General features: G+C 46.1%; 1 protein-coding gene across 1 annotated transcript in view; it reads left to right on the forward strand.

The window, feature by feature from the left end:
• The window catches only part of HCN4 (hyperpolarization activated cyclic nucleotide gated potassium channel 4), a gene marked incomplete at both ends in the record, with an annotated part of 94,186 nt that overhangs the window by 62,948 nt on the left and 7,436 nt on the right, over positions 1–23,802 (forward strand). The window contains 4 exons of the mRNA XM_079541065.1: positions 762–980; positions 12,169–12,315; positions 13,801–14,041; positions 15,908–16,072. Of these exons, the coding sequence (XP_079397191.1) occupies positions 762–980; positions 12,169–12,315; positions 13,801–14,041; positions 15,908–16,072 (772 nt within the window). The remainder of the gene's footprint in view (positions 1–761; positions 981–12,168; positions 12,316–13,800; positions 14,042–15,907; positions 16,073–23,802) is intronic.

Here is a 23,802-nt window from a genome sequence, read left to right on the forward strand (position 1 = left end):
CTAATCAGAGTAGTCCTGAAACTTATGTTCTGTTTTTTTCCCTTTTGCATGATGTAATCACTGAGGTGCTTCTGCTGTTCATTGTGGTGGGAGAGCACAGCATGTCTGAAGGAAGCCATTGACTTCAGCTGGCTTCTCACTGTGGTTTATTTCATCTCTCAAATGAAGCCATTTCTAGTTTGTTCAGCTCCCTGAAGAGGCCCAGTTTGACCCTGCAAAGAACTCTCTGCCATTATCATCTTAATTTTCTGCCCTCCCCTCTCTTCAGGTAATGACCAGAGACCCAGACATGGGGAGTAAATGATTTTTCTTGCTTGAAGACCTCACTGCTGGAAGGCTTGCTCAGGCTCTCTTCTAGCAGTTCTTTGAAAAATCCATTTCTCAGTGGAGTGACCATTTGCATCAGTCCCTTTTTCCACACGTGGGTCATTTTGAACACATTGCAGTGCATCATCTCAGTGTATCCCAGGTTAGGAAAGCATCAGTCAGGATTTCTTTCTGAAAGCTGTGCTGGAAAGAATGCATGGAATCTGTAAAAACCCTGACCAAAGTCAGCTACTGTCAGATGACTAAATGTAGGGTTTGTATGTATATCCAGTGTGCCCAACACTTCTAAGCCATCACATCGTTTGTTTAAAACATAGAGGTGCTTTAAATATGGACTTTGAGTCTAACGTTAGGTATCGTTTTCTGAAATGTGTTCATCTCAGTGAATGTCTTGTCCCACTGCTAAAGCTTTGTCTGTCTATCTGTCTCTTTAGAATGACTCCTGGGGGAAGCAGTATTCCTATGCGCTGTTCAAGGCAATGAGTCACATGCTCTGCATTGGGTATGGGCAGCAGGCACCCGTTGGCATGTCTGATGTATGGCTCACTATGCTGAGCATGATTGTCGGTGCCACCTGCTATGCCATGTTCATCGGCCATGCCACAGCCCTAATCCAGTCTCTGGACTCCTCACGGCGTCAGTACCAGGAGAAGGTAAGGACTGGGCTTTGCAACCCTTATGTCACCTAGGGGTGGCTTACGCATCATCTGGAGGAGATCAGGGCTCTGAGTGACCCACGTGAGAGACCGGGAGCGCAGTGCCTTTGTCACTACTGTAGTTTGTTGGTATCTCATAACTATCTGTTTACCCAACAGAACCTCAGAAGGAAGTGGATACAAGATCACATGAATAACAGTAGGGCAAGTGGGGGATTCTTTTTGTCTCTGGCTGTTTTAGATTATCCATGTCAGTGGTATCTAAAATTGAGCCACTTTCTGAAATCCTGACTAAATGTTCAGAATGCGCAGCATTTGTTTAGCAAGCACCTCCTTTAAAAGTATCCACATTAATCACATCAGTGCTCGGGAGTGAAACTACGTAACAAACCCAAAGCAGATCTCAAAGCTCAGAAGAGCCAGGTAGGTTCCCCAGGTAGCTGTGGAATTAATTGCAGTTGTTGAGTTGCATAATGTAGGACACAGACAGAAATGTCACCACTGATCAGATTACCATTGCAGTTAGCAGTAGCTCCTGGTGGTGGGTTTAAGGTGATGCTGTGAGTTTGTAAGGTGTTATGGAGCACACAGGGTCACTCACCATGATTCAGCAGGTGGTGCAATGATACTTTTCCTTCTAGGACACAGGTGAGCAGGGCTTCTGCCTCAAGTTCTGGCTGAACCAGCACCTCCACAAAACAGGAGCACTTGTTGAAGAATGACTGTGTGTAACTAAGAGTAAGGGCTTGGAGGGCTCAAGGGTGTTGTGGTCAGGGTTACACAGGTACATTTGGTCTGAAGACTTAAGAAGAGGAAGAATGAGGTGCTAGTCCTATTCTGACATTGCTTCTTGTTGATTAAACTAGGTAGCTATTGTTCGATCATGTGAAGTATGGCTGGCATGCACTGGCTTAAGAAGGGTGAGTTTGAAGCTGTTGCTTGGAAGGAGGTGAGAGAAAGGATGGCAAGATGGGCTAGAACAAGTTTGAGACACTGGGATTACAGTGCTGGGCTGCAGGAGGACCTTGCAGTAGAGCAGAGACTGAAAGCAAAGCCCAGAGGCTGAATCATGCTCTGAGGATAGGGAATATCTGAAACCACAGCTAGAGCTAAAACAGAAGGTCCATTTGAAGATGTGTGGAGGACTGGGTTACTTCTTGCTTCTGTGTGCCAGATTGGCTGGACTGAGGCTAATTGAGAGGAAGGCATGCCAAAGAGAAGGACACTGCAGCACTAGGAATGCAAGCTGATCAAAATCTGTGTGTGCAGAGTATTTATTCAAATTTGTTTGAAGTAGCATAGAAGTCAAGGACTGATTTGCAAATCCAGCCACCTGGTCAACCGAGCTGCAGCCAAGTTTACACCTGCAGGACAACGCACTGCAATTTTTTCCCCAGCCAGGTCTGGAGACAAGGGCAGAACTCGTCCGTAGATGTTTGATTCTAGTCAGTGCTCATGGAAACCAGTCACCAGAAAGCCAGCGGGGACTGCAACTGGGGTGGCAGAAGTGTGAAATGTTAAATAAAGCCTGATTAGATTGTGGAGATGTGAATAAGAGGGTTAATAGATTCGGGAGAGGAGCTTTTTGACAAAAGCAGTGGATAGAGGGTTTAACAAAGGATATATTTCATGTGTAGTGGTTTATAGCAGGTTCATTTCGCAAGGTATTCTCTTAAGAACAAAGCCTCGGGGACTGAGTACATTCAATTTCCTCTTGCAAATGGGACAAATGATGGTCTAAAAACAAATATGTATTTACTTTCTGCATTCCTTAGCACTTGAATAGCCATGATTAAAATGAGGCCGCTTCGTGATTTGCAGCCCTGCAACTCAATTTAGTTCAGTCCTCATGGGACAACGTGGCTGTTGAAGCATATTATAAGCAAAGAATCTCAACAAGTTGGCAGGGTCGACTGGGAAAAGCACAGAGCAGTTTGGAGGCTGCTGCTGAGTACACCTTCAGGCTGCAGACAGGGCTCTGCATCTCACCTCAGCAGCAGCTCTGGCTGCAGAGATTTTATCAGCTGTTCTAGGAGTAGCCAAAGAAGGAGGCAGTGGGGAGGGAAAGGAGTGGCAGAAATGAAGATAATAACAGGACAGAAGGGAATGGCTAGATACTTTACTTTGTGTAAAGTAAAGACAAGGTTTGGGAGAGAACTTGTAGTGAAGCTTCAGGCTGATCTTTTTTTCTGCCAAGCCAACTTGTTCTTCTCTTGTACAAACAGGGTTTCTGAGAAGGGGAATAAGACAACATGTGCTGTCTGTTGGTTTCAACTGCAGGCTTGTCTCAGTAAATAGGACGTGATTTGGTCCCGTCTTTCACTCTTGATTAGATTCATTCGGACAAATCCCATGTCCTCCTGTAGGAGATACCTGAACTTCATGCCACGCTGGTTCTGCGAGGCAAGGAGGCCATACAGGATTGACGGGTTGATAGGAACCATGAAGATACTGGAGACAGAAGTTGAACCCTCCAAATCAGTGTAGTGCCAAGGTTCCTGAGTACAAGTGGAGAGTCCCGTGCGGCACAGAGCACTCCTACCAGCTCAGGCACTGAAGTGGCACAGCCTTCATGGCTCTGTGCCATCCCTAAAAAGCTCTGAGTCAGAATAGCTCGTTAGCTCTGGCACTCTGAAATGGCTGTCTTATTTCCAGTCCCAGTGGCAAAGTTAGAAGTTCTGTCCTGCATTGCAGAGTATGTTTTGCCCTAAATGATTTGCCTGCAGTCAAACAGCAGAGACAAGAGCAAGCTCAGGAGATGACTCCTGTCTCTGAGCTAGTGTCTAGCTAAAAATACATTTGCACCCTTAACTGTTGTCATTTTTTTTTTACATTTATATGATAAGAAAATATTACCAGTCCATCCCAAAGGCATCTGATAAAAAAATTTCCCAACGTCTTGGTATAGAGTAGCATTTTGTAAGTGAACCTCACAGCTCTGAGCAGAGGGGAAGCCTCACACACCTGTTCTCACCAGTGCTCCCTGCCTCTACTCCCAGCTGTGCAGTTTCACTCTGGTGCACTACTCCTCATGCTTCTCTGCTGAGCTGATTTCTCTCTTCTGGCTTAGTTTTGTTTTCTGCTAGATCAGTAGGCTGAATTGCTGCACATTCCAGCGAGTGCCAGAGCTGGTGCAGGGTAATGGCAGAGGAGGTCCATAAGCGAGAGTAGAGGCTCGAGGCCCCTTTCAGATATTCTTGGATCAGTTCAAACCTTAGCATGTAAGTTTGTCATTGACTGCAAACAATCTACATTGCCACACAATCTACATTAACTGTGGCTCACAAGAGAAGGAGAGTGTTTTGGGCCAGGAGATGAGCAAACTAGGCTGATGTGCAAGTTATTTTCCTTCTTGGTGCAGGTTGCCCTATTAATTTCCTTCTCTAATCCTGAAGCTCAATTGGATTAATATTTATGTCAAGTCACCACAAACAAACACGCACACTCATCCTCCCCAATTGGCTCTGTAACCTTGAGGCTTTTGGGAGTGGTGGTTGTGCTGCTTACTGCAGCCATGCTCATTGGATCGAAGCAGGGAGAGGCTCTGGGCTTCACTCTCCCATCGCAGCAGGATGCAGGCAGTTACGGGTATCCTGCAGAGAGGCTTGGCTCTCCCGTGTTATCTTCTCAGGTGCATGCAGAAGAATGACTGATGATAGGTAGGAATTGCTGCTGTCAGCATTGCAGAGCCCAGCAAAGCTGTAATCTCTCCTGCCAGAGCCTCATCTCTACTCAAGATCTGTCTTGGTATTCTCCCAAGCTCTCTGTTCTCCATATTCGTTCCCCTGCTCCCCTTCCCCTAATAGTCTATCCAGTTCTCGTTCTTAAAACACGGATTAAAACTGGGCAGATACTTACATATTCATATCATTATTCTTAATAATCACCTGCTGCAGCACAATTGCAAGGGGCAGCATTAAAGAGAGAAGTGCTTTCTGAATCCTGCAGAAGCACTCATGATCTCTCAATGCCTGAAACAGCTGTGTAGTCACCATTATCGCAGCCCTTCTTGCATGAATTCATCCATAGTCTGGCTGTCCAAGCCAGCTCTCAACATTTTTGGTCCTGATCTTGCTGTCATTGGCCTGAACTCACCAGAGAGGATTTTGATGCTGGCAATTGGGAAAAAAATAGTGATTGTAAAGGCTGAAGCATAATACATGGAACATACAGTCTTTGGAGGACAAAGCAAATGTTGGACCAGTATTTGTCAAGGAAGAAGTGAAAGACTCACAATAGGGGAGGGTTTGAACCCTTTGAACCTGTGATCTCACAAGGTCCTTTCCATAGCACTACTGTGCCTCAGTGCTATAGAGGGAGCTGGGGATCCATCTCCTGGGCATAGTCAGTCTTTGCCCTTCCCTGCGGACCAGCACTACAGGGTCTTGGTAGGCAGAAGGTTTAAGAAAGGATTTTTTTCTTCTGGTAAGTGATTAAACTTTAGAGCTGCTGCCACAGGGCACTGAAAAGGCCCCAAGTTTAATGAACTTCAGAATATTTAAAGAAATTCACACAAGGAAAACCTTTGAAGTATTATTGAATGCCCACGTGCAGCTTTAAGTCGTGGCAGTGCATAACCCTCATCTGCTTTTGTCAGAAGCTGGGAGGGTATGGCCATGATCTAGGCTACTGTGTGCCTCTTTTGTTCTTTCTCCTTTTCCTCAAAGCATCTGAAACTGTTGAAGAAATCACCTTTTGTGTGCCTTTAGGCTGTTGTGCTTTGCAGTTTTCTGAACTGGCTCCAAGTGAATGTGTGCAAGGAGTTCAGTGCAGAGATCCTAGCTGGGGTCCTGGATAGAGTATAATCACATTAGCCTGGCAGCATGCCCTTGCTTATTAGCTCCCCTCCCTCCCCTTCTCTAAGCAGAGCTAATTAACCTAAGCACAGCACTGCACCGAAGTTATATTAATTCTTGTGGCTCCAAGGCTGGCTTAGCTAGTGCCACCTTGGGGATGACATGGCACAGACCTATGAAGATAACTTGTGTCAGCTGCTGTGTTAGTGCTGAGGTGGGTAAAGACTGCCACTATTCCTACAAAGCTGTCAGATGGGAGATTTCCCATTCATTAGCAGCCTGGACAACGTTTGAAGTGTTATTCCCTAGTTGTCTTTGATTCCTCAGGTGGCATTCCCCAAGTTCTGAAGGGACCAACGGGGTTATGTAGAATTCTCCCTTCCTGAGCTAGCATCTCAATTTTGGATGGTGGGAAGGCTGTGAAACTCCTTGACTCTTCTGTTGATATGTGAGAGGCTTGGAAGCGTGCAGCACTCAAGAAATTGGGGGTGTCTGGAAAATTTAATCAAATTTCCTAATGGGAAAAAAGTTTGGAGAGCCTTGCTTGATCCAGTTAGGACTGTATGAGTTGTGTATTACCTCAAGTCTGTTCAGAGATGTCCTGAGAGCTATTATGTCCCACGCTACTGTGAATCAGAGCATTTGGGTTAGATAACAAGGCTTAGAAATTATGTGATGTATTGATTGTTTCTAGCTGCAAGGGCTGCAGATGTGCAGAGTCTCAGGCAGTGCCTCCAGGTAGGTTCTTCTGTAATCAGGGCTGGTATTTCTGGCAGCTTTGTAGGCCAGTCAGCTTAGGATTGTGTGTCCAGCACAGCAAAGTAGCTGTCCAAAGGTACCACATCCATCTCCTTTTTCATAGAATCACAGGATGGCCTGGGTTGCAAAGGAGCACAGTGCTCATCCAGTTCCAACCCCCTGCTGTGTGCAGGGTCACCAACCAGCAGCCCAGGCTGCGCGGAGCCACATCCAGCCTGGCCTTGAATGCCTGCAGGGATGGGGCATCCACCTTGGGCAATGCTTATAAGAAATCAGTAATAGGTGTTGCAAACAATGTTAAGTCAGTTTTTTTAAGGTTATTTAATTGTTTTCATTAGAGAATCTTGGGTTGATTATAGCACAAAAATGCTTTCTGAATGAAAACCCAATGGTTTCTTCTAAAAACATCTTGCAGTGGAATTTGCCCCCCTTTATGGCTGTAGCTTAACTGGAGTCAAGTAGTTTGTTTTTTTACAGAAGAATATTTTGTGATGAACGTCCTATTCCTTGAGAGTGCTTACCCACATCTTACAGTGACACTGTAAAACATCCTCCAGATACCTGTGCCGTGATCAGTTGTCACGAAGCAGGCAGTTCAGCGCCCAGGATTGTGTCCATCTTCCAAGCAATAGCACACGTACAGACAGCATAGCTGGCTGAGTGGGCTGACATACAGAGTTCAGGCAGTGCCCTCCCTGTGCTCATGCAGAAGTTGGTGCCTTTTTTGTGCCTTTCTAGGACATCTTCACAAAAGGAGACACAAATCTGTAGTTTTGCCTTCTGTCACCAATCCTATGTTGAGGATTGGTCTTGGTCTGCTGTATCAAAGATAAAGTGATCATAGCTAAGATTTTGACATCTTAATTCTTTCTGAGAGTGGAAGCCAGACAGATAGCTCTGTTCTTGAAGCAGTGTCAAGCACAGCCTGGGCTGAGCAGTATGTTCGTGCACGCACGAGCGCTGCGTGTTGTCACGGAAAGGAAAGTGCTCTTGCCTCAGCAGTTCTTTGTATCCCAGTGTGGGATTTCAAACTTCATTATCAGTTTTCAGATATTCACTTTGGCACTTGAACCAGAAATAAATAAATAAATAAATAAATACATCACAATGTGAAGAGCACAGGCTCCCTGCTGAGCCACCTCTCCTGGCAGAAAGCTGCTCCCGGCAATTCTGATTTCACATCAGACTCACTGTTCCCTTTCCTACATCTCTAGCCTTTGTCTCCTGGCAGACTTTACCTCATTTCTCTTGTCTTTCTCTTCTGATGAAAGTAACATTGATCTCTTTTTCCCCACCATGCTTCCAAGTATGTGGATCCAGCAACGTGACCTGACATCTCTAGAATGTCCTGCGATAGGGAATTCACAGTGCTTGAAGAATAAAAGATCCATTGGTCATGTCCAAATGTCTGCTGTGCTGGACTACAGATGTATGCTAGGGTATGCTGGCCTTTCCCAGCTTGGTTGTGGAAAACAAGCTGTTTCTATGGCCATGGTATAAGGTTTGTACATAGTACATTCATAATTGCAGAATCTTGCCATCAGGCAAAGGATTAAAGCTTAAGGCAGAGCACCTGTAATAGCAAACAGGCATTGCCACAGCATTTAAATGCAAACAGGTCTGTCTGAAAGTTCTGGGATTCCATCTCCCGAGACCCCTGAAACTCATGGACGTTTGCATCACTTGCAGCTCAGCAGGGCCACATCTCATGGCACTGTGACAGCCAGCTGATTGCAGTGTGCTGAACAGCACCCATGGTGGGATTCCCTGCTTGTGCTGTGGCCACTGCAGTAATGCATCCAATGGGAGGAAGTAAACAACTACTTCATCAAGCTTATAATTGACCCTGCTGACATCTCACCATCAAGAAATAGATTGTCTGAAGCTTAATCCTTGCCTGAATAGCTACTGATGAACAGCAAGGAGAGGCAGCAACTGAGGCTCCTCATTGTAATGAATGTTGTACAGAAAGTGGAAGACTCTGAAAATTCTTTGCTAGTGTCTGTGATATTCATAACAGAACAAGAGCTTGATTCTACATAAGATCATTTCTGAAGGTATCACTACAGTGGAGTTAAAAGCATTCAGTGTATTTCAGCATGTAACAGCAGCACTTGAAAATCATCCTCCTGTAGCAAATTGAGCTAGCGCTGCAGTGCGAAAATTAACGCAGTGTTTGGAAGAGCTCAGAACCAAGACGCATATAAAGCTTCTTGCAGACTGAAGACTGGGTCTGTAGGAAGCAGTCAATAGCACCCAAAGCTGAAGTGTTGGCAAGATAAACTGCTAGCTTGTATCCAGTACAGTCTTCGGCAAAATATCAGGGAGAAAGCAAAATGTTGTGTTCTAAAGCTGACACAAAGCAAGCTACAAGCAAAGGGAAATCAGCAGAGATTGCACCAGCACTCTTGGCCTGATTTTATTTGTTACAGATGTTCCATTTTCTTCCCTTAAAACCACTCTCTCCTGGAGTCACTGGACTCCATGAGAATGTGATTGATCACACTGAGATCTCATGGTCACAGAACAGATCCTGAGGGTGAGAGCATGAATGGCTTAAGAGACAAAAAGCAGGACTTAGCATTCATTAGATTTTGATGACTACTAAGTGCTGGGGAGCTGACACGGCAGCACTGTTTTGCTCCTAATCATATGTCAGAGAAAATAAAACAAAGATGCAACTGTGTCCTATCAAAACACTCCATCTGGTGAATCTTGTCACTTGATCTTTGCCCTTATGAAGCACAAATCCACTTAAGAGAGATGCAGTGCTGTACATCATGGCTGATTACGTGTATCTTAATCCAGTCTCAGGATGTATACTGCCATTCCCACACAGCATTTGAAATGCTGTCAGAGCATCATAATATTTCACTTCATTGAAAATGCATTACTCTGCTTGGTTCCCCTTTTCCTTACACAAGTGCATCTCTTTTGACCTCCAGGAAGTTCAGATGTGGAGAATGGGAGCAGGATTAAAGTCCATCCCACAGCTGCTTCAGCCCATTCCTGGAAGTAATGCAACTCTATATGGGAAATGTGCTTTTATCTTTGGGTGAAGGGCAGCTAGCATCCCAAGTGCCTTCACTGCAGTAGGCCCATGTTGGTGAGCATTCTGTGCAAGTGTGTGTGTTTGAGTTAACCCAGTTGCAAGAATAGCAAATGGCATTTCTCTGAAGCTCTGCAGAGTGAGGGCTGAGGACCAAAGAGGACTCAGAGAGGCATTGTGCCAGGGTTGGGATAGGAGCAAATCTTCTCAAAAGCAGCATCTTTTTCGTATTCAGAAATAGGGTGAGGAAATAGTCTGGCTTTTCCAGACAGTGATTTATTACTGCCAAAGAAAGAAGGACTCATGACAGAGAATGAGGGCATGAAAGACGTTAAAAATATTTAGTTCTCCTTGGGTTGTGAGTGAAGTGTGGTATGAGGGAGGGGAGTGGTGAGACAGCTAGGGAAAGCTGCAGGTTCTAGAAGGAAAAATACTCGTCTAAGTTTCTGGGCAGCCTGGTTTGGTGGTGTGGGCAGCCTGGTCTGTCTGGTAGTTGGCAGCCCTGCACGTGGCAGGGGGGTTGGAAATAGATGAGCATTGTGGTCTTTTTCGACCCAAGCCATTCTGTGATTCTAAGTGGTTCCCTTGTGGTATATTGCCTCCCTCAAAGGCTTATTCAAGGAAAAACAGATTTAAAATAAGTTCGAAATTAAATGGACTTGATTGTCTTGAGAAAGATTTAAATAACTCCTAATGAGTCTTTCCCTTTGAACTCAGAGAGGCCACTGATGTCTGTGTGTCCCTCTGGCACGGGGTGAGGGGAGGTAGCACTGCCAAAGACAGGAGAGCAGAGACGTGTCCTTCTGCTTAACTGTGACAGAGAATTATGGATTCTTATCTCACAGTTTTCTTTCGTAGGCACATTTTTAATTCGTAAGAAGGAAGGAAGGAAAACCTTCTATTTTGGTGAAGTAAGTCTGTCCTGTCTTTGCACAGAGCCTTATCTGGGAACAGTTAGTGTGGGAGAATCTGACAAGCCCTAGAGGCTTTGCAGGGCGGTTATTTATTGCTCTTTGTTACAAAGCAATAAATCCATACGCAGTAGTGAGTAAGCAGAGAGTCCTGAGCGTTCCCATCCAACCTGTGCTTGTTGGGGCATTTTTCCCACAAAGCCAAGATCAGCTGGAGATTGATAGCAAGTGCTTAGAGTGGGGAGGAGAGGGCTAGTGGGCTGGTGGCTGGGATCTGTGCCACTGGCCACCCTCACAGGTATCCTGGTGCTCTGACAGCGGGGCTCTTGGATAAAACAACAAAAGCAGTGCTTTTGCAGTGTGGTAGATAGGTTCCAATTCAGGACACAGGGTTTCCACTCATTTCGCCTCCCCTGTTGATGAGCTGCAGGCTATGCAGCACCTAGCACAGCCCACTACAGCATCCTGCCTGCCTCTCCAGAACTTCAGCAATCCAAATAATAAAGTGCAGCGTTCATTGCCAATTCAGCTCCCTGTGGGGAGGTGGTGACTCGCTTGACTTTGATCATGCTATAGCGATCATGAATATTTACAGCCAGCTCCTTTGCTGCAAGCTACAGACAAAGAGCTCTGGAAATGCCAGGAAACCCCGAGTGTCCCCTCTGCTACCTTGGCTTCTCCGAGTAATTCCTTCTCCTCTCTGGTGCAGATCAAGTTGTTAGCATGCAAGGCAGCACCAGCACAGACTGTACTGAGTTCTAAGTGACACTGATGTGCAGGGAAGGTCTGTAATGAGCAGAAGTTTGGTAATTAGGCACTTCAGCACAAGCTGCAGTAAAGGGACATTCAGGGACAGATTTACTGGGGGAAAGAAGGAAGGCAAAAGGGGTGTGTGGTCCTCTTGTCAGCATTGTTAGTACGGGTGATATTCTGTACTGCACACCAGGAGGAAGGGGCACGAGCATTGCAGCACACACACCTTGTCCCTGCAGCACCTACAGGGCAAGTGGTCCCGTTTACAGTCCTGTGCCCTTGAAGAGGTGTCAGTTACTGATAGAAAGCACCACTCATCCCCAAACATTGCTCTGGCATCAGACAGTGTGCCCTTGTATTCTCCTCTAAACGACAGGATGGAAATGCGATTCTTTAGGCAGAAACACGGACAGGTTAGATAGCATAAGTACAGGAAGCAACAGGGATCCAGCAGTAAGTGAAGAAAATCTGGACCTGTGCAGCTCTAAGCGAGAAAGAAAAAATGTTTGTAGTGGGCAAGTGAGAACACAGAGGAGAGGAAAAGCAGGCCATGGGTGCAGCTTCATGCGACTAAATGTGATAGTTGTTTTTGCCAGCCCTTCAGGCTCCCAGATCTTCCTCTGTGTGTGTTAGTGAGGACAGTATTCAGGGAATGAGGAGCTGTGTTCATGGTGTAACTGGTTGAGGATAAGGTTAAAACATCAGGCATCTATTTGGGAAATAAAACAAAGGTGTCTGCAAACGTGCCATGCGTTAAGGCAATTGTGCTGTCCTGCACCAGATTTACCTGCCTTGGCCAAGCCAGAGTGGTGTGGAAGAGTCAGGTATGGGAATCCCGTGGTATGTATTTGTCCCCACGTGGGTGCCATTTGTTACACGGCCTGGTAACTCCCTTTCTTCTTCTTTCCTCTGTGCAGTACAAGCAAGTGGAGCAGTATATGTCCTTCCACAAGCTCCCTGCAGACATGAGGCAGCGCATCCATGATTACTATGAGCATCGCTACCAGGGGAAGATGTTTGATGAAGAGAGCATCCTGGGAGAGCTGAGCGAGCCCCTCCGAGAGGTGAGGATGGTGCATGTTCCTGCCATCCTTGGCAGCTGCGCGCTGTCCTGTCCACATGGTTTGCAGAGTATTCAGTGTGGTATTCAGGCCCTGACATGTGCTCATCACATGAATGGTTACATCTTGGCACCTCTTGAGCCCATGGCAATGCTGGAGAGGAGCAGCATGTTACAAGACAGGTCATGTTGGTGAGGATAAGACAGCCATGTGCTTTGAATCCTTTTAGGAAAGACTTTGCTTGCTTTCCTGAGCCTGGCTAACCTCTGGCTGGCTATATAGCACACAGAAGTACCCACTGCCCCTCTGTGTCCTTAAGGGTACTGTTAGATCTCTGCAGCAGATTCTGGTGGGGGTGTGGAGATGATTTTCACTCCCCTTCCTTCACTTTTTGACTCTCCGATCTTCTGCCCTTTTTGTTTGTACAACAGACATAAGAATCTTAAACCTGCTGAGCTCCCCCTCCTTCAGTTGCTCCTGTCCTTTATTCCTGGGCACTGTAAGGGTCTGTTACCTTGCATTGCAGAGTCAATAGTATGGATAAATACCCTGAGATTTTTGAGAATGGCATGATGTCTAAAAGGGCAACCCTGGAAGAGAAGTCTCAGTAAGGAGGAGACACATGCTTCCCCTGCCCTCCTTCTTCCTGCTCCAGTCATCCAGATCTTGCTCCTATGCTTAACTGGGGAGCACTGTGCTGGGTGATTTACTCAGTATCACTTTCTGCTGCCTTGCTGACATGGCACAGAGCAGCTCCTGTGCAATGGAAAACGCTGTCATACCCTCTGAGTGACACCAAGCCGCAGGAAGAGGCACAGTCCCCGTCTGCTCTGTGACAGCTGAACAGCTGAATTGGGTTTTCTTCAGCTGAGGTTGATGATCCAGCCCATGCCTCAGTGACTGGTGGGCACCTCTCCCTCCCTCCTCTTGACACTGTTCCCAGCTGACCAGGATAATTATTTCTCTGAGAGCTGTGGCACATTTGTGCTGTTTAATATCTCATTGTCAAGCAAGGGCAATGGAGTACGTAGGGCTGCCAAGGTGAGTTATAACATTTTCCCAGAGTGGAGCTCTGGGCTTTTTCATGCACAGTTTTACCACCGCTATGCACCTCTCATACACTCCAAAGCTTTCTGCAGGAAGAGATATATTTTATGTATTTGGGAGGATGAGGGGAATCACTCTTTTGTCCCTGCTCAAAGGGAAAGCATATGAATGAAAGCAGTGAAGCATGGCGTCAAACTATCAGCTTCAGTTAGCACTGCTACGTGCTGTGAGCATCCAGAGGCCCATTCTAGCCAACTAGCTGGGGGAGCCAGACTAAGGGAACAGCATCTTTTTTGACTATTTAATGTACAGTGTGAATTTTTTAATGTAAGTGGGAGAATGTCGTTATGTTATTAGATGTTGACTAAACATACCTTTTCTGCTTCCTCGTCCCATCTTTTCTTCCTGCCCACCCTCTCTTTTTATTCACTGTGCCATCAGGAAATCATAAACTTCAACTGCCGGAAGCTGGTTGCCTCCATGCCACTCTTTGCCAACGCAGATCCCAACTTTGTGACATCCATGTTGACCAAGCTGCGGTTTGAGGTATTCCAGCCTGGGGATTACATCATTCGGGAGGGCACCATTGGCAAGAAGATGTACTTCATCCAGCACGGGGTGGTGAGTGTCCTCACCAAAGGCAACAAGGAGACCAAGCTGGCAGATGGCTCCTACTTTGGAGGTGCGTGTTTATGGGTCACCTTTTCACAGTGAGGCCCACTGCTAGTGTTCACATTGTCCTTAACTTGTCCTGGATGCACAGGTGGAGCAGCATGTGGTACTGATACCTCTGCCACTTCTTTGTCCACCCTCTGTTCATCTCAGCTGTCTTGCAGCTTCTCATATAGTAAATTGTACAGTGGGTTGTGGCTGGGATTTACGGGCATCGCAGGAGTCTGGACTATAAATAATAACAAAGTGGAGAAGGAAAACTAAGCTCTTGTAGTTTCATTTCCTTCTGCCCCAAGCAAACTGATGGATCTGTGAAGCTGAGAATGTAAAGAGAAAAAATGGAGCATTCTCTGTTTTCCAAGCACATTTATAGCGTTGCCTATTCCTACTGTCTGGCATCTATCATATGAAGTGCTGTATAAACATGGAGGGAAAAACATAGTCCTTCATCTCCCCAGTTTGTGGCTCAGCAAAATGTCGTGAAGGTCAGCAGGCAGGTGTAATGTGTCAGCAGCAGTGAAACTAGTACAAGGTCAGAAAACACCACAAGCTTCAGGATACTGCTCACAGAGTAACAGAGACTACCCAGCTGTCAGAGCCCTGCGGAGACCACACTGACACCCCAGGACAGACAGTTCTCAGGAAGATGTGAGTTTCAGTACAAGTGCTGAATGTGCACCACTGTCTACTGAGAGGAGGTAGAATGAACCTGCCCTTCTATAAGGACTATTCTGTATTAAATACTCATCTTACAATCATAGTTCCTGCAAAGAAAACCTGTTTGCACCCGCCTGCTGGTTCTTTGATACAGAGATTTTGCACATCACTAGCAAGTTGGGTTTGCTTGCTGGGATTTGGAGTTAGAATGCTGGAGTAAGGATGATACGCACACAGTTCCACACACATCCAAAAATAGCACTGTCTTAGAAGCACCTTTTCCTTAGGAAAGCAGCCTAAAAACTCACCACTTTGCAGTGCTGCTATATGAGTGCCCTGGGGTGGATCCAGAGTGAATCCTCAGTACGATGCTGATAGATCAACACTCAGCAGCACAGAGAAGTATGCTGTCAGTGACAAGACCTTCTGTCCTTAGGTCATACCATCTGTATTTAAGTGCCTGTCTTAGGTGCCCAGACTCTGTGTTCAGTCAGTGGAAAAGCAAGCCTCAGGAGCTCTGTGCTGAAAGTTCAAGGAGCATGCCCAAATGGGGTTTTTATGCTGGAGTCAAGGACTTATTGTTCTTTAACCAGCTGAACACCCTCCTAGGAGTACCTGACTTCAGTGTAAATACACTTAGAGTTGGTAGTGAGTGAATGCCACTAACTTGGTTCATCCTGAGAATCTGGAAGCTTGTGACAGATCTGCAAGTAACTTCCAAGCATCTTTGAAAAGACAAATGTTTTGAGTATGAGGATCAAAGTTATTAACAGGCAGTAGGGCCACGGGGTCAGCACAGAGCCTCTACTGCAAATCTAGGGAGAGAATTAGCTTCAATGAGGGCACGACATGACCTTCTGCTCCCAGTGCCCAAGAGGAGCTGGTGAAAGACAGCTTCTCCATTCTGAATGCACAAGTGATATCTTTGATAATCCACCATAACAAAACTTGACTGGCTAATTAGATCAGCGGAGTCCCTGAGGTGCGGGTGTATGTAGCAGCTGCCACGACTGAGCCCCCTGGTATTTTATTGCTGAAATGTTACTGCGTATGGAGAACATTCCTACTGTTCCTGCTTTCAGCAAAGGGAAAGCTGGTAGAGTCCAGCTCGAGAGGGGACTGGGTGGCAGACGGGACTGCTGAGCAACTGTGCCAGGTTTTGTCCCGTGGGGTTGATGGTCTCTGTCCCCGTGTTCTCAGGCTGGGTCTTTCATTCCAGAAATCTGTCTGCTGACTCGCGGCCGGCGCACAGCCAGCGTGCGAGCTGACACGTACTGCCGGCTCTACTCCCTCTCAGTGGACAACTTCAATGAGGTGCTGGAAGAGTATCCCATGATGCGCCGAGCTTTTGAAACGGTGGCTCTTGACAGGCTGGACAGAATTGGTAAGTAGCTTGAAGGTCTCCTTTCCTCAACTTGCTGCCCTGGCATCCTCTCCCCACAGATGGTCCTTCATTCCTTTGCTGGAGCTGTAAACTGAAGGAGATTCTGCTCTGTCTCTCCTTGCCTGACTTCAGCTCCTACAAGGAGACCCATTCAGTTAAGAAGATCAGTGAAAACCTCATTCTACTCTTTCTCTCTCGCATACACATTTCTGCCTGCTCCAAGATCAGTCTGACCCCACTAAGGGCCATCTTAGTGAATTCACTACGTTTTGAATTTTAGCTCGGAATTTGGAAATACCCACAGCCTCCCAGGTTCAAGAGAAAGCAGGCCACGCTGTGACCTCCACCAAGTACTGCAAGCAAATCTCAGTATTTCATTGAAATGTTCTGCTGCAGAAATCATCTCTCAGCATGAGGACTTTGTTAGAGTGTGACCTGTTTTTACACAGATGCTGGCTGGGGTATGACTGCATGGGTTAATTGTATTAATTTTTTAAACTTAAGACAAAAACTGGCAGCTACATTGATGAGGAAGGATCTTCTCTGGTCTGTCAATGCATAATGAAATGCAGACCATAATGCATCTTCATGGGACAGTTGCTTTTCTGGTCATAGCTTACAAGCTGCTGGAGAAGCAAGAAGTGCTGTTTGGGAAGGGAAAGCTTGGTGTGCTTTCTGATCTCTTGTGCAAAACCATCAGCAGAACACAACCACAAAGCACCTGTCCAGCTGTCCATTAGAGTCCAACTATAAATACCTTCAGTAGAAACAGGCAGCCAAACAAAGACATGGAACAGTTGCAAAAAAAACCTCCCACACCTACAGTTAACCAAAGAGTATCATTGGATTGCAGTAGCTCACAGTGGCCCATGTCAGGATGCTGTCCTGCCCTGGGGAAGGCATAACTTGTGCTGCAAACATCCTTGTCTAGCCAGGGACCAGGGCACCAGTTGGTCATGACCAGAAAAATTTAACATGAAGACATTAAGTGATTTAAAGAAGGTCATGCACAAAATATCTGCAGAGCTATGGACCGAGCATTTCAGAATCCAAGTCTAACTTCTTAAGTTTCTTATTACACATTGCTTAAAGCTGCATGCATTTCCATTGCTTTTCAGAATCAAAAAGGTCAGCACGAGTCTGAGTACAATGCAGAAAGCAAGGAGGATAATGGGGTGAGGGGGGCAGGGAGGAAGCTGGCAGCCCAGCAAGGGGTGCAGTGCCTCTGGGGCTTTTTATGTGGGGAACATTGTATTCTGTGCATCTCATTACCTGCTTGAAACCAGAAAGTGTGACCCTTGAGGAAAAGGTTGTGAGCTAAACATGTAGAGTCTGGCCACTAATGAGGCCCTAGTGTATGTGGCAACAGCCTTATCACATGGTTATTTAAATGAGACTGAACTAGCTCCTAGAAAATGTAATGTCAGACACAACCAAGGGTGGGGCAGCTTGACTTCATCTCAAATTCTTCAGCTTTAGATGGTCAGCACTGCTCAGCTTCCTGGCCTGAAGCTTTTTGTGACTGCGTATGCAGGTGAGCAGGGTGTGTGCTGTGTGCTTCTTGTCCTTTGCTCTGTGGATAGCTGCATTCATAACTAAAATTCATGGAAAATGTAGCAGAAACTGTTTGCCAGCAGTGATGCAGAACTTACAGGAAGTTCCCAAAACCACTGTGAAATTATGTAAATCCATGGATGTTTAACTGGTGGTAAGATTGACAGTTAGGATGGTACCAGCTCCCAAGTGAACAAGTTTGAAGCTAGCTGGGTATGTCTTCCCCTCCTGCAGTCCTTGAGCTGCTGTGTAGACCTAACCTTGCTAGTGTGAGTCTTTCACAATGTGGATCAAAGTGAGTTGCCAGAAATCATAATAAAAGTCGTCATTAGTGCAGGGAATTATACGGTAGAGAAACTCAGACATGGGGAGGTAAAGCCAACCTGCTCCAGATTGCACTGAGTCAGGGATATTACAAAGAATAAACCTTGCTGGTTCAACTCCTAACTCTCTAAGCACAAGGCAGCATTCCCTTTCCACAACTTCATCAGAACTCTGTTCGAATTTGTTTTTGTGATGTTGCTTGACCATGAATCAGACCTCTCATCTGAGGCATTTTCTTGCAGGCAGCCTTTTGGTATGTAGCCTTTTTGCATTTTCAGCATGGAAGAAAGCAGGAAAGGTTAGCCAGATGGAAACCTCCATACCTGTGCTGCTGTGGGACAGCTTCCTTGAAGTGATGGTCAAGGGGAGAGCTGCTTCTCACAACTCTGCTTTCCAAACCAGCAAAAAGAACCTCATTTTCTTCTCCGGCAGGAGAAATTCCCTTCCACATGCAGCTGCAAAATATCAACATAAAGTCAGAAGGTGACACAGAGCTACTGAAATAACATGCCCTTTGGAGCAGAGCTCTGGCACTGTCCTCCCCTCCTTTTGCCATTCGGCTGACATGAGAAAGTATTAGTCCCTACACTGCATAAAAGGCACGTACCTTCAGAGGAAAGTCCTAGTGCTATCCCTGTTAAATCGAGAGCTGTCTGCTACTAGCTTTACATCCTCTACTATTGCAAAATAGTATACTTGTAGCACTTTCCCACCCCGCTGTGCTCAATGTTCTTTGTCTGGAATTTCTCTAAAGAGCCAATTCCCTACTGAAATTGGCAGATTCCATGGAAATCCCTGCCTTTTATAAATAAAGCGTTTTCTTCACCTTCCATTGAAACGTGTGCCATCCAGCAGCAGCAGCACAGCAGCTGTGTAACAGCATGTGACTGTTTAGTGAAGTCAGGAACGCTACACTAAACTGAGGCTGTCTCTGAAAGTAAGGGGACTGTTGCAGGGATCTGAGGGAGAGTGACAGAGGCACAGAAAAGCTGAGTATGAACTAAAGTAGAACAGTACTTTTGGTTCTTGTTCAGCTTAGGATCTGTATTCAAGATGGAAGCAAGTGGGAGCCTCCTTCCAAGTTAGTAGTGCATTCACTGACTTCCTTCTGCCCAGATGACAACATGTCTTTGAGAAGTTCCAGCCTGAGGACATGAAATGATTCCGAGGGCTCTGTCACTGCCAGCAGAGGTCCATCCAGTATTCTCCCTTTGCAGTGAGGAACCAAAAGAGCAGAGAGAAGGAAGCCCATCCAGGAGAGATGTCCAGAGAAGGGCAACAAAACTGGTGAGGGGTCTGGAGCACAAGTCCAATGAGGAGCGGCTGAGGGAGGTGGGATTGTTCAGTCTGGAGAAGAGGAGGCTTGGGAGAGACCTCACTGCACTCCACAACTTCCTGAAGGGAGGTTGTGGTGAATAGGGCTTTGGCCTCTTCTCCCAGGCAACGAACAGGACCTGGGGAAATGGCTGCAAGTTGTAGCAGAAGAGGTTTAGGTTAGGCATGAGGAAGAACTTTTTCTCTCTGAGAGTGGTCAGGTACTGCAATGGCTGCATAGAGAGGTGGTGGAGTTGCTGTCCCTGGCAGTGTTCAAGAGGTGTCTGGATGAGGAGCTGCAAGATCTGGTTTAGTGCTTGTGGTAGCAGTGGTGATGAGAAGACAGTTGAACTGGATGATCTTATAGTTTCCAACCTCGTGATTCTATGATTCTATGATGTTTACAGGATTAGCAGCTCTACTGGGGATTTGGAAGTGTGATCTAAGATTGCTAAGAAGCAGAGAGACAGGATGAGGATGTGAGCCCCCATCCCTTGAAGCAACAGGAGCAGTGCTGCTTGACTGGAAGTGCAGTGAGGCATTCACTTTGCAGAGCAAATGCAGTCTGAAATTCCGTGGCTAGGCAGAGGGGAAGGAGAGGGGCAGGCACATGCTGATCTGCGTGCCCCCACTGCTTCCTGCTGGTACACGGGTACTGCAGCAGCAGGAAGGGCACAGCCCCCAGAGAGCCCTCAGCTCCATTGATCGCTCTGCCGAAGAGCGTGTTGATGTATCCTCCTAACCTCTGTTGTTAATGGGAATTGATATTGGCATCCTGCCTGGGCCGCGTGTGGCTGAGGAAGAGGTTTCCCAGGTGTTTTGCACTTGCAGAGCTCTTTAAAGACTGGAAAGGATTAGTCCCCAGGAATTGACTAGGGTCTGATTCTGCAGTGATTTGTGTCCCTGCTTAACTCTCTCTCTGAGTAACTTCAGACTTTAAAGTACTCCTCAGGCTGCAGAAAATCACATGCGTAGCTCTCCATGGGCTCAGAGCCTGAAGATGGAGACCTGAGGAAATCAAGCCGATCACTGACGAATGATGATTTTAGCCCTGGCTTAAATCTCCTCTTGTTCTTGACCAATCTGTAAAATTCTCTGTAGTGTTTGTGCGTTTAGCTGATTTGTTCCTTTCTCCAGTGAGTGATTCTTTGTAGGACAGGCATTTGTGAGCAGGCCCTGTTTGTGACGTGTCAGTGACGTAAACTGCCTGGTTCTGTTCCTGCCTGGCTGTGAATCTGGCTTGGGGTGATCATCGAAGCTTAAAATTAGATTTTCACAAGTGTTTGCACTTGTAAAACACAACCACTCCAATGTTCACTGAAAGTAAATACAACATGGGTTGTGAATATTGTCAGATCAGAATTCCCTCATCCGTTCAAAAAATAGTGGGAGACAATTATTTTCTGACTTTTAAATCTAGATGTCTGCCATGAGGCTCCCTACCATCCATACAAAAGTCGCTGCTGGGAGCTGAAAGAGCATTCTGAAGCCAGAGGAAGTTGTTTTTTTCAATTTCTTTGGGAATATCTCACTTCAAGTGGTTTGAAATGCCTATGTTTTGAATGCCAGTTGCATGGATTTTGGTCCAGGGATCTCAGTTAATGGATTAAAAATGCCTTGCATTTCCTCCAGGCATTGCAGATGCTAAAAAACAAATCTAAGGCAACACAATACCAGTCTAAATATTATTACATAATGTTATTACAGCACAAGAGTGCCTGTTTAAAACATTATAGTGGCAGAAGTTTTAAAAGCTTTGTCATAGGAGCCACAAAATAGCTGTTCTCAAACTTTTTCACTGGGCACCCTGTTTGTCAGCTCGTGATCACTCTTCTGCAGTTGAAATTGAAATCCTGTTGGGTTTGCAACGCCGCTTGTCTGAATGATGGCTGATACTGTGGGATCTGCTGCCACAGAGCTGGGACTGGCCTGTGTTAGGCTGGGTGAACTGAGAATGAGAAGTCTGGGACCTGTGCCAAGCTCTGCCACAGATTCCCTGTTTGTCCTTGTCATGCCTTTGCAACATGCCTCAGTTCCTCATCTCTTCTACAGGGAAAATAATATTAGCAAAGGTGGAGCCCAGTCTGAACACATCTTAGCTACCTATTCCCTTGTGGCAGGTGCCATGCAAAATCACATGAAATGGGCTGAAATGTGTATAAATAAAGCAGTCTGTGCTCAGCACAAAGCGTACTCTGCATCCACACTGAGGTCCCAGTTTTGTTTATGCAGGTGATTAACCCCCAAAGATCTGCACGTGTGAGATGAGCAAGCAGATTTGCTCACAGGGCTATATATATATATGTCTCTTAGCTGCAGTTGCTGATAAAGGCACAGGTGATGAAAACTTATTATCCAAGTACTGAGCTGCTATGATATCGATGCTTGACAAGTGAAAACACAGTTTTTTCTGTGTTGTGTCCTCTTTGGTCACCTGAAAAACCCATAAACACGACTGTTTATAGGGAACTGGGGTTCAAATACTGCTACGTGTGTTTCTCTGACCTGAAATCCTCTCTTCTGTACAATGTGCAGACCCAAATCTGACTTTTACAGTCAGCAAAGAAAAAAAGGCATTGATAAAAGGATATGATTTGTCTCCTTTGAGTTGGCTGTCTGAAATGGCCTCGGTGAGCCACACAGTGCAGTCTGGCCCTGCTGTAGGTATCTTCAAGGTGGGAGTTCAAACTTAGGCAGGAATTCAATTTCTGAGTTACTTTTTCTTTGGAATTGAAGGCCCAGACTCAGTGTACATCAGCCTAAGGAAAGCTATCGATTGGCAGCTCACCATGAGTGAGCGCACATGACTTCAGCTTAATTAAGGTGAGCTGGCAACCCAGTCTGAATGTGGAAGCACTGTTTCTCATGCAAGTCTGGAAGGAAAATAAAGCCTGACATATCTCGACAGAAGGAGGGTAGTGATGAGATCTCAGGAGACTTGCCTTTGACTTTGTAAGTAACCTTGATCACATCAGTTGATCCCAACTCCTGTCTACCTTGCAGAGTGTGAGTTCGCTGGGCCGGGTCACTAATACCACAGACAGCTAGTTGGTGAGCTAGGAGACTTTCAGCAGAAGCAAGAGGAGAGTGATAGGAAATGCAGTATATTTGTGCCCCATATCTATGGGCCCCCTAAGTTACCAGCTTGCTTTTGGATTTAGAGAGCCATGCTCCAGCTGTTTGCTATCAGCATGAAAATAAAACACCTGCTCAGATAGTATTTTCCCATTCAAACACCTTTTTAAATACTCTCAACCCTCTGTTAAATTACGTGAAGAGCGACCTACTTACCAACCATACCTCTAAACTTAGGGGACTTCTCCTGCCTCGAGGGCAATCTGGTAGCTATCTGCCACCAGACCACGCTGCTGACAGAAAACAGTTCCAGAATGTCATCAGTCCAGAGTCTTCCAGAATCTGTCCCTGTCACAGCTGTCAGCTCCAGCAGGGCACTGAGAATTGAATGCAGAAGCTTTGGCTCCAGATGCAAGCACTCCTGCCACTTGAGGAGAAGGCAGCTCTGGCTTCAGTCTGCAGCAATAAGTAACAACCATTGTGCTTCAAAATTGCACAGTTCTTACACCCTTTCATGGCAATTTGTAATGTTTGACTTTTTTTTTTCTTTTTTTTCTGCAGAGCTCTGTAGAGTCACATAAATGTGAGAAGTGAGAGAGGAGCATCATAAACTTAGTTTATTTCAAGTTTTGCTTAACGATCATAAGATTAATCAGATAACATTACTCACTGTGTGCCATTTGACCCAGTTAGGGGTTTGTTAGATGGTAATAAGATGGTAATAAGACAACAGTCTCAGCTAACCACCCCATACAAAGAACTCTGTGCTGATAAAATTAGTATCCCTTTCCACATGGCACCTTCCTGCAATAAGCCCCTATGTACAGGTTTAACTCCAAATAAGCTTGTGGGGAACAAAGGGAGAAGGGAGTATTGTTGTACATTAACTGTATTTCAGGTGATAGAGCTTTCACAAGACAGACACAGACTTCATTATGCAGGTGGGTGCTGCCTTATCACGGTGTAAGAGCACACGTATGGCAACTTCTGCAGCGCAGTTCATCAGGAACCACACATCCACTTTGTAAGTGTTTACACAGGCAGGCTCTCAGGAGGGTTAACGAGAATTACCTTCTAGAGCAGATTTGTTAAGTGCCCTGAACTCCTCTGTGGATGCTCTTACACAGAGTCAAGCTGCTGAGATCCAGCTGGCTTTGCCTTGCTTCTGGGAGCTGCTCAGTTCTGAGCAGAACTTCACGTGGCGGTTTGTGCAGTTCAGCGTGGGGTGACCTACATTTGGGAGAAAGCTGGGCTCAAACGGGGGAACAGCACATAGACGGGGAGTCGAGAATTATTTTGAAACCTCTCTTCCAGCTGATTTCCCTGTTTATGCAGACCCCAAGACAGTGGTGCAGTGAGACCTTGCAGCCAGTGCAGCACTCCCCAGGGCACAGAAACAGCTGGGGCAAGGGAGGGCAGAGACCACCTCCATCCCTGCACTGTGCCATGGGCTGTGCTGCTGG

Source organism: Tetrao urogallus (genome assembly GCF_951394365.1).
Source record: "Tetrao urogallus genome assembly, chromosome: 11".
In the NCBI taxonomy this organism is placed as follows: domain Eukaryota; kingdom Metazoa; phylum Chordata; class Aves; order Galliformes; family Phasianidae; genus Tetrao; species Tetrao urogallus.